This window comes from Zingiber officinale, chromosome 1B, assembly GCF_018446385.1.
Source record: "Zingiber officinale cultivar Zhangliang chromosome 1B, Zo_v1.1, whole genome shotgun sequence".
Classification (NCBI taxonomy): domain Eukaryota; kingdom Viridiplantae; phylum Streptophyta; class Magnoliopsida; order Zingiberales; family Zingiberaceae; genus Zingiber; species Zingiber officinale.
Genome location: NC_055986.1, coordinates 36,819,130 through 36,830,383, shown reverse-complemented (window position 1 = coordinate 36,830,383; position 11,254 = coordinate 36,819,130). Strand labels below are relative to the sequence as shown.

The following is an 11,254-nucleotide window of genomic DNA, read 5'->3' as shown; positions in this document are numbered from 1 at the left end:
TAAGTTAATGTTGATTTCTGGCATATCAACATACTACTATCAATTTATATTAAAAAAAAGCATCTTCCAGCCTCTCATTTGACGATCAGAATATAATAGAAAGCAATTAAAAGTATTATGAATTTACAAACTATTTAATATATGTTATGTTATTATGAAATTTAATTCGTCTTGAATATATATTTATCCATTACAGTCATGCGCGATCTTAATCTGCTACCTCGATATCATCGACTGCACAACTAGTATCCACGTCTCTCTGCCAAATGACGTCAGTGCCCTTCCCACTTTGATCGAACCCCCCCGGCTTACCATCACAGAGATAACGTGACGTCACGCTATTCACATTCAAAACGTTGAATAAGTTTTAGTTGATTCATGTTCAATTAAATGATGCAAAACGAAAGGGTAAAAAGCCCCGTGCAGCGGCAGACGTTTTTTTTTTTAATATTTAAGGATAAAATTTCAATTTCGACATGCGGATAAATCTTTGATAATTAACTTAAGAACATTAGATTCATGGTGACCAGTATTTTTCGATTTATTTTAATTATTATAAAATTTATATTAAAATAATTCTTTTGAAAAGTTTTTAAAAAATATTTAATGTTTTATTTCCCACCATTTTAAGCTTGTTTTAAAGATATCGTTATCTATATCGAATCGTTGGTGCCGTTATATTGCCTGTTATATCGGTTTTAGAGGCTTTCGATCTGAAGGGGTAAAATCGATATTTAATCTCCTTCTTCATGTTCCAAGGTCTATCTGTTCACCGTCTCACTCGCAGACGTGTAAATAAATAGTCGCATTCGGAGCAGAGGGCGATCCTTCGCCGGCGATTGAGATCGGAAGCAGAAGCAGAGATGTCGATCTCGATCGGTCGTTCTCCTTCCTCCACTGCTATCCTTCCAAAGGTACCCTTGTTTCTCTTCTCTGGCTTCTCCTCTCTTGATCGCTACTTCCCCTTCTCTTTGCGCTGGATTTGTTTTTGATTGGTTGGTGTACTTCGATTAGGTCTGCGACTGGAGATGCTCCTCGCGATCTACTAGCACCCCTTTTCACCAAATCCCGCGAACTTTCGTGGGAGTTCGGATGTCGGCCGGCAGTGCTTCATCCCCCATCGGCGCCAGTAAATCTCCGATTTTGTAGGTTTTCATTTGATTTTGGGGTTGGATAAGAAACTTAGTGCCATATTTTTTTATTTTCCTAGATTTAAGCAACGAGCTGGATGCTGTTTCGGGATTCAGCGAGATTGTCCCAGATACAGTGGTCTTCGATGATTTCGAGAGGCATGCCTCAGTTAATCCTTGCTCTTTTCCCCCCTTAAATCAACCTTTTTAGACTTTGATTTCTATTCATTCTATGATATTGTGAAATCTAGTGCAGGTTCCCCCCGACAGCTGCCACGGTAAGTTCTTCACTTCTCTTGGGTATTTGCAGCCTTCCTGACACCAAGTTTAAGGTGAGGAATTCTGGAACTATGAAAAATGTGGACATATCATTGTTATGAGAGCGTATAAAGGTTCGATTACGGTATAATTAGTGAATCTCTTGGTGGTAGAGTGCAATAGAGACAGCACTGGCTGCTAGTGAATGCTTTGGACTAGAGAATTCTAGCGAAAGGTTATCCTGCTTCTTAGACAGGGTTTGTTACTAAATTACTGCCCTATGTAGATGGATTCTCATCTAAGCAATTTGATTTATTTTCTGGATACTATATATGATGCGATATTGAACTTGGTGAATTGGCAGGCCTTGGTGAATGTGGGAGCTGAATTAGTTAGGTCAGTCCCAGGGAGGGTTTCGACGGAAGTTGATGCTCGGTTGGCTTATGACACACAAGTCATAATTCATAAGGTATGAAGCATTTCCTTTTTTCCATATGCACCATGTTTTTCATGGGTATAAAATAGTAATCTTCAATATAATTCTCTAGGCAAAAATCAAAATGGTTCCCACTATTTTTAAAATCGTAAATGGGCGCCTTGGATTTTGATTATTTTCCAACGGGCACCTCATCACCTCGGATGTTACGCAGGCTACTAATTTGAAGCAAAATTTGTTTTAGTTTTTCTTGAAACTCTAGGCTTGCTACAAGAGAATATTCACACCTTAATTAAGGATAGTCAAAATTTATAAATGGATAATCCACCTATGAATAGTCAGCTATTTGGCAAGTGGAATATACATTAACATAATTAGGATGATTCTTGCCTCTTTTTTAAAATAAGTACTTCCAATGAAACTATCCTCTTTTCAATAAATCTGGATAAAGAGGGATATAGTGGACATATCAGAGGCGATGGGTTGCTTCTGTGATAATAATCAAAACAGGGCACCCTTCTGATGATTTTGAACATAAAGAGTGTCCCTTTGATTTTGCTTCAAGGCTCCTGCCAATATTTTGCTTTGAGATTGTCGATACACATGGACTCACATCTTGTAGAAAAAGGTTGTTTGGTGGTTTGAAAATCTAACCTATTATAGTGGAGTGATCTTACCAATTGCTGCAAGTGTGACTCTCTTTTTTGCTTGGGCAGTAGTTTATCATTATAAGATTTGATGAATCATCTATCCACAAACAGTGCATTCCTAGGACTTTACAAATTTCATATTTTCCCCTTTTCTTGGTTTAATTTCTATGAATTCTTTAAATACTCTTGCCATACCTTGTTGCTGATTCTCTTGTAAGGTATTCACTATTGTATAAAATCTTTCACTTAGATGATCATAGATTAATTTATAAAATTGTTTCACTCAAGATTTGTCAACTATTCTAAGCATATTTAAAATTTAAAATAAGATCAGGTGACTTAAAAGAGCATTATAATCTCACCTTGAAAATATTTATATATCTAGAGTTCAGGGTAGATTGCAAATGCAACTTTCTGGCTTACCAAATGGAGGCAATAGGAAGTAGGAACTATCATGTGACTGCTAATCTCTTCTGATCTACTGTATTTAGCATTTTTTGTAATGGAATGCTAGGTCAATCAACTATTGAAGCTGTACAGCCAATTAGAAGTTTCTCCACAGCGTTTACTTTTCAAAATTCCTTCGACCTGGCAAGTAAGACTTGAAGTTGATTTACCTAGTATTTCATGTTGAATGAGTCAACATACAAATGATGGTTGATTCATGTTCAATCTATTTTGTCTTTGATGATTTTTTTTTTTCTAAATTCAGGGGATAGAAGCCTCTAGATTACTGGAATTCGAAGGAATACAGACCCATTTAACATTTGTATACAGGTATTTGCATTATTCTAGTCATAAAACTAGTTTTCCAAAATGGAAGCTTGAGTCAGAATTCTGTTGAAACACATAAAAATAATTTTCATGTGAATCCATTGCTCTCGAGCTTAACTAGTTTGGTGTCAACTTTAAACATAATGGGAGGTTAAACATTATTTTACATTCATTCTTAGTTATCTATTGTGAGTTGGTGGTCAAATGTTTTATGCCAATTGACCCCATCACCTCCTACATGGCTTGCACCTAAGTTTTACTTAGGTGCATCATAAACATTCAATTTACATAAATAGGATTTTTATGGGTACACACATGATGTTTTCGAATAAAATTTACAAAAAAAATTTAGGCAAATGCATTGTCAACCTGCTGGCGGCCTCATATTTCAACACTCCTTTGCATTTTTATCATGAAAATGACCACCAAAATTTCCAGTAGTTTTGTCCAATGTGATTTCCTTCTCACAAGTCTAATATTGTCTTGTGCAATTTTATTATCTTTGATTGCCTGCAGATTGTTATAGCCTATAGATGCTTGTGACTTGAATAGTTTCTCAGAAACATTTAGTATGTGTAACTTATGACTGAAGTTCTCTACCTCATACGTTCATTTTTCCTTTTCTAATAGTAAGGTGGAGCAATATAGAAGTAGAAAATGGGTGAATGTAAATAAAAAGAGAAACCTTCCTTTTATTTATGTCTAATTATTTTCTCACTTTTCCATCCTTTGGAGGTAACTGATTCTTTATATTATCAGCATCATTTAAATTTCAAGTTATATAATTTCGTTGGTCATTGTATTATATCTCTAAAGGGGAGCCTTGGGGTAACGGTAAAGTTGTTGTCACGTGACCAAAAAGTCATGGGTTCGAATCCTGAAAACAGTCTCTTGCAAAAAGCAGGGTAAGGCTGCGTACAATGGATCCTTCCCCGGGACCCCGCATGGCGGGAGCTTCGTGCACCGGGCTGCCCTTTATTGTATTATATCTCTACCTTCTGACAATTCCATCCTTGCCATTCTGATCTGAATGGGTTTTATCCCCTTTGAAGTTTTTCTCAAGCAGCAGCTGCAGCTCAAGCTGGTGCATCTGTTATCCAGATTTTTGTTGGTCGTATCAGGGTAATCCTTATGTCGATTACTTATGCTTATAGAGTAAATATTCTTATATTCACTATGAAACTGCACTTCAGGACTGGGCTCGCAATCACTCTGGTGATTCTGAGATTGATGCTGCTAGCAAGAGCGGTGAAGATCCTGGATTAGCCTTGGTAAGTTCACTTTCTGTTTTGCGTGAATATTTATGCAAGAACTGATATTAAACAGCTAATTAAACCGCAAAATGTCATAGATCTTGTGAAAATAACATTAATCCCAGAAGCTATAAAATCTATCTGAGGGGTTTATCAGAATCTTTTCTTCAAGCATGTCTGGCTGAGATTACAGAAACATCTTGAGGTCAATATAATTGCCACTTCATCTGTTGATTTGAAGATTAAATTATTAGTGTATGAGTTTCTCAAACGAATTGTAATAAAGAAGATAATGCTTATCAAAAAAGGTGTTATTGCCTCACCTTACATAGTCTAGTAATACGAGATAAGAAATCTGGCTGATGGTAGATTCCGGAGCCAACAGTTAGTGGGTTGGAAATATTATTATGAACAATGATAATCACAGAGTCATTGTTATATCATAAATAAATTCTACTATTGCCACATTAGGTTTAGACTAGAGTATCACGTATTGTTATTATATAACCATGAACTTTTGTTGAATATTTTATAAAGCAATTTTTTTGTCACTGATAGAATAGAATTACCACGTAATGATGAAATTTAAATTATCAAAATTTTCTTCATTATTGAACTAAAAAAAAAATCAAAATAAAATAACGCTTAGCCAACAATAAGAATGATAATGTGATATGGTAGATGGTTACGAAGGGCTATTAACACAATGATTTATTAACAGTATGTTCTTCATGAAAATGAAAATTGGATCATTATGGGTAGTATATTGAACAGAAGAGCAGATAATAAGAAACATGGTAGAGATCAATAATTCAATATACAGGAATACTACAATTCTGAAAAGGTTTTTCAGAGAAAAAGTCATCCATTATATTTGTGATTGCATATACATATCATCATATAGAAAAGATAGTACTAAGTGCAATATTAATTTTAATATTTCTAAAACTTAATGTAAGTATTAGATACACAAGGCGTGCATGTATACAACTAAAAACTAAAGTTTTTTGTAAATGACTAAGAATTACATTTCATCTCTAGGATTTTCCTTTTAATTGGACCTTTACCTTTCTTAACACACTATGCAGGTTGAGAAAACTTACAACTACATTCACAAATATGGCCACAAGTCAAAGCTGATGGCAGCTGCAGTTCGGAATAAGCAGGATATATTTAACCTCCTTGGGTAGTCTTTGTTCTCTCGTCTTGTCTATTTTGGGATTTACGTTCATCGTGTCAATCCTAACCTTAGGAACAATTTTCAGAATTGATTACATAATCGTGCCTGTAAAGATTCTAGAGTCTCTAAAAGACTCTGTTACCTATCCTGAGGAAAAGTATTCCTATTTTAGAAGGTTGTCGCCTGGGTCTGCTAGGGTGTACAATTTCACTGAAGGCGAGGTAAGATTTTAACTCTTTTATATTGCAAAATTAATGATTTTTGTGTGTGTGATTCATTTTCCTCAAATTAATATTATGCTTGCTAATTAGTTAGGACATGCTCCACCTGATTTGTTCCTAAACCGTGTCATCTTATAGTTAATCTCACCTGATTCACCACCAAACCGTAAACATCCTGTTTTATAACCCATGCTCTTATTTCAGCTTATGGAAGATAATCTCAGCTGCTTTAAATGCATGTACCATGAGATTGATTTCACTTGAGTAGGTAGTGCAATTATTATGCTGCTTCTATTTTTTTAATTACATTAAAACCATTTCACAATATTCATCTTTAATCCTTTGCACACTTTTTACATTTTTCCGATGTACAGCTGAGGATTTATTGGTCAATTGCTTAATCTTATTGCTCTTGGGCTTTTCCTACTGAATCCAGGCTTGAAATCTTTGGACTTACAAGTTAGAATCTATGCACCTATAAACTTCGTCACAAATCTAACCAATCATGATTTTGACTCTACAATCTGGAAGTTAGACTTGCCGCCTTGTATGTTCCACATTCATATTTTTGTTGAGTTTGCATGCCATGCATGAAGTAAGATGCTACCTTGGAGTCTCACAATTAAATTGTAATATTATTAGAAGTAAAGTTATCTTGAAAACTATTCTTAGGTTAATAAGACAGTCTTAAGTTGAATGAAAGAAATTGTTGTTTAACAATAAGATGCATAGCGAATCTGTCGACAAAGTAAACATCCACAAGCTGTGTTGGTCCTGAGAGGCATCAGATGATGCTCTAGGGGGAGTGTTAAAAGGCCTTCCTGACGCTGTATTATGTTTGACCATGCACTGAAGGAAAGATTTAACATTATTGCAAAAGGTAATGTTGGCGTTCGCCCAATTCAATTTAAAATGTTGAGGCACATGGGCCAGAGATCCCTTAATTTTAATATAATATAAAAACTCTTATTGCAGATGTGGAATGTTATCCTCTTATTTACACTTCTCACTCTCTATAACATATGCTCCCTCCCTCATATCCAATTTCACTAGAGGCGAACAATTAAACTCTGAAACCATCTTTAATGTTCAAGAGAGTTCAATTAACCCTGAAGGATTACTTAGGTAGGAACCTTTTAGCACTTCGGCATATTATGAGAATCTTTGTTCTGAGACATAATGGGTGAATTGTATCCTTTCCTTTTTTTTACCCCCTGAATCCTTGACAAACGTTGAACATCAACCTGTTGATTCGTATGCAAAGATCTAGTGTTACACTGCGTGAGGTAACTGCTTCGCTCCTTTGTTCTCGTCATGACACACAGCTTATGAAGTGGGATCAAAGGAGTTTTGCGTCTGCAATGGGGCCTGCCGCAGAGGAGCTTCTGGCTGCCGGACTCGAAGGGTATGTGAATCAGGCAAGGCGCGTGGAAGAGTTTTTTGGGAAGATCTGGCCGCCACCCAATGTCTAAGCTCATACCTATCTGAGGATAGAGCTGCCATTGGATAGTACAAGTTGGCTGGTGAAAATTGAACACGCCAGGTTTTCTTGGATTATTTAGTTTGTGTATCAGCCAGTGTTTTTTCTTAACATCCGTTTCAAGACAAAATCAGTTCGATGGATTCAATTTCATGAGTCGAAAATTAAAGATCGTCCCAATACCTTGCGTTTATTTATTTTTTCTTTTTCATGTTTAATAAAGTTCAGATTTGTCAGGCCTTTGCTTGGAGATTGAAGAAAAGTTGAGAATAAAAGACATTTCTACGGGTGACACTTGGATCAAGTTTGAATGCGATTCGGGTAAGATGTGTCGTAGGAGTGATTGTCTATGTTCATTAAACTTTTACACACTTTTTAATAGGCTCAATTAATATTTGAAAAAAATAACAAAATTAAATACTTAAATTTAAGGAGTCACATGTATTAATTAATGTTTACTTTTGAAAAAAGATCCAAATTAGATGGTTTATTAACTTATCCTCATTAAAGAGTCCACATGTACCTAGAATTATCACTATTTTAAATATTTAAATTTGGGAGACTTTAAATAATGTTTTAAATGATGAACTTTTGCGAGTAAATTTGATATTTGGCTCGGTATAAACTGAATAGTGTTCCTCCTCTCCACTACAGATGAGATAGCTAGATCGGGCGCCAGTCAAAAGTGTTTGGTGTTTATGTTATAAGTCTGGTCGACAGTCCCAGCAGATATGTATTAAGTGTGGCATTGTCTTGTCTGCCACATCTCGCATCACATGGTGAGCGAGACCGTGCCACCTTGCAGGGCAGATGTGCCACCTTGCAGGGCAGTTATTAGTTATTCCAACAAATCCCACGACGCGAACATGCACGTCATTGCGGTGCGTTCGAGGAACCGTAACTGGCTCTCTGGCCTGGCACATGGTCACGCTGACCAACCTCGTTGTGCAATTATTAGCCCACAATCCCAGTTCGGACGTACGACAGCTCGCAGCATTAGATGCAAGCTTCGGATGACTCGGCCGCGTGATAAGATACTGTTGTGCGCTTGGAAATGGCAGCGCATTTGCGCGAACAGTAGGAGTGAATAATGTGAAGCCCATTGCGCGAACGGTAATAATATCCATCATCTCATTAATAAAAAAAATATATAAATAAATATCAGATTCACATATCACATATATATTAATATCTTTATTTTTTTTACTTATTTTAACATCAACACTCATTAATTATAGAATTCACATATTACTTATGTATATTATATTAATATATTAATTTTCTCACATTTAAAATATTAACACTCATTATTTAAGTCTCGTTATCTACTCATTAATCTTTATTCTTATTTTATATTAAATGAATATAATTTTAATTTTATTTATAAAATTTAAATGATTATTATTTAAAATAAATAATAATATTATTTTTAAATATATTTATTATATAAAATATTTTCTTCTTATTTGATGAGTATTATTTATTTAAAATTAAAATATTATTATAAATTTAAGAGGAAGAAGTACAACATATAAAAAAAATTACACTGGTATAAAATTTAAAAACAATATATAAATTAAACGTAAAAAGAAACTATAAATATTAATTTAAGAATTGTTGTTGTATTGTGACTAAATAAGTTCAATTATGTTGACACGAAGTTAAGGATCCACATGACTGTCACGTAGTTCAATTATGTCCTAAATGCTCGTTCAATATCTTTTCTTGTCGTTTCTTGTCTTTCCTTAAACAATATCCTCTTGGGATCTTCCTTAAACAATATCCTCTTGGGATCTTCAGGACAAGGAAAAGCCTTCATAAATCACAAAAGTAGCCCACTTCAGATATATTTCATCGGTTAGATAATACCCTTTCTTATATTGAGTCCCGTTAACCGTAAAATTAATCTCTGGGGTATTTCATTGCAAGATGTTATTGAATATGGGAGATTCGTACAACACATTAATATTATTACATGAACCTGTGACATCAAAGAATGCATGCCATATTCACAAGTCTTGAGATGCGACCGCTTCAAGCATGATTGTTGGTGATCCATGACCTCTTGCAAACTAGCCTTTCAAAGCAACTAAACAATTTTTCCATTCCTAATATGTGCAATCAAGGCCACCCAACATTCTAGGGAAGTCATGCCTCTCATCATGCATTTGAAGAAGACGTTGAACATCATCAGCATTCAGCCTTCTCAAGTATCGATCACCAAATATTTTAACCACATAACCATAAAATTTGAAAAAAATACTTGAAGGCAGTTGATTCACCCATACGCAGGTACTCGTCAAAATGGTCGGCTAGGATTCCATAAGTTAATTGGCGAATCACAATCGTGCATTTTTGTAGTGGTGACAAGCCTTTTTTTCTCGCAGCATCGTCCCTTTGTTGAAAATACAATGAATAACTCTCAAGTGCATTCACTATGCAATAAAATAAATCTCTTCGCATGCAAAATTGTCTTCGAAATATTTGATCTGGATATACCGGGTTTGTAGAGAAATAATCATCGAAGAGCCTTGCATGTTCGACTTCACGATTTCTTTGGATGAACTTTCTCCTTGCCGTATCAATGACATTAGCTCAACTCTTTGTCAGTTAATATACCGGGTTGTTAATTTAATATGCTTCAACTCTTTGTCAGTTTTGTTGAAGTATCAATGACATTAGCTCATTTCCTAGATCATAATCTCATCAACAACTTCAACTTAGACTTCATTTTCACTTGTCGAGTTAGAGCTGGTGCTACTTGAATATTGAGACATTTTGGAGGAATGTTCTTAGAATGAAGAATAGAATTGTAGAGCACAAAGTGTGTATTTATTTTTCTTATCAACGGCTATATTACAACGACTATATTCCAACGGATACTTTACAATGGCTATATTAATAGACCAGGAATTGCACATTAATTTAAAAAGTACAATAATAAAAAATTACATTAATTGAAAAGTACAATAATTAAAAATAATAATAAATAAAAATTACATATTCCATCTCCCCCTAATCTCTTGACATATATATTCGTGGATGATAAATTGCTCCTTTGTCATTTGCAAAGTGTCCTTCAAAAGGATTGTGTATTCCTTTAGTTGAGCTTTGGCTAATGCAGCTTTTGCTTTCATTTCGACAGTGCTTGCTTTCATCTCCTCAACTTTAAGTTATTTTTTTTCATTTCAACTTCAATCATTTTTATACTTGTATACTCAGTAAACTTTGCAAACATATTGTTCAAATTTATTGCATTATCTTTAATGTCTGATTTTATTTTACCTTTCCCCTTTCTTTTTGCTACCTTTTGACTCATTGGGCGAGTTTCTTCATTTAGGTCTATATGTAGACTCACATCTTGGTTAGATGAGGTGTTTCTTGCCCTAGACTCCGAGGTCTTTGCCTTCTTTGTGCCAACAAGGTGATCACCGGACTGTGGAGTAAACATTAGACAATTTTTTTTACGATTCTTCATACATGCTTGAGATTAAATGCATTGTCATTATTTTCCTCGTGATATTTTTTATACGCAAGCTGCAATATGTCCTCATCACTGTGGCCGCTATGATACACACTATAAATATTATTGTAATTTGTGTTGAAGCGATATATCTTTTTTTTTGTATGGTATTGTGCCAGTGGGATTGTATGACACTAGCAATTCTATTGGGCGTACCTGGAGGATGATTCTCATTGTATTAGCTTGTAATACGTCCCCAGAAAGCATCTACATTCTGATCATTGCCGATGATTGGATTATCACTGATAGTAACAAACGATCTCGCTAAAACCTCATCTTCAACCTTACTCTATGTTGACCACTTTCTTCTACCTGCAGCGTCAGAATCCACCTTCTCTAAATTTACGAC

General features: G+C 35.0%; 1 protein-coding gene across 2 annotated transcripts; it reads left to right on the top strand.

The window, feature by feature from the left end:
• Nucleotides 1-759: 759 nt before the first annotated feature.
• On the top strand, nucleotides 760-7,562 carry LOC122055021 (transaldolase-like). Of its 2 annotated transcripts, none has more exons than XM_042616426.1 (13): nucleotides 760-914; nucleotides 1,015-1,129; nucleotides 1,211-1,289; nucleotides 1,387-1,462; nucleotides 1,562-1,645; nucleotides 1,753-1,857; nucleotides 2,989-3,069; nucleotides 3,187-3,251; nucleotides 4,301-4,370; nucleotides 4,442-4,519; nucleotides 5,590-5,687; nucleotides 5,767-5,902; nucleotides 7,228-7,562. In XM_042616426.1, the coding sequence occupies exons 1-13, from the start codon at nucleotides 864-866 to the stop codon at nucleotides 7,372-7,374; spliced, it is 1,185 nt and encodes a 394-aa protein (XP_042472360.1). In that variant the 5' UTR covers nucleotides 760-863; the 3' UTR covers nucleotides 7,375-7,562. The 2 variants fall into 2 exon arrangements, with proteins under 2 accessions (XP_042472360.1, XP_042472356.1); XM_042616422.1 differs by having other exon boundaries at nucleotides 1,211-1,299; nucleotides 1,382-1,462.
• The last annotated feature ends 3,692 nt before the right edge of the window (nucleotides 7,563-11,254 follow it).

What these genes read in the sequence shown, in the direction of transcription:
- LOC122055021 (XM_042616422.1), top strand. Translation starts at nt 864, where the DNA reads ATGTCGATCTCGATCGGTCGTTCTCCTTCCTCCACTGCTATCCTTCCA. An exon ending in TTCATCCCCCATCGGCGCCA is followed by an intron (nt 1,130 to 1,210) that starts GTAAATCTCCGA and finishes TTATTTTCCTAG; the next exon opens with ATTTAAGCAACGAGCTGGAT. An exon ending in ATTTCGAGAGGCATGCCTCA is followed by an intron (nt 1,300 to 1,381) that starts GTTAATCCTTGC and finishes TGTGAAATCTAG; the next exon opens with TGCAGGTTCCCCCCGACAGC.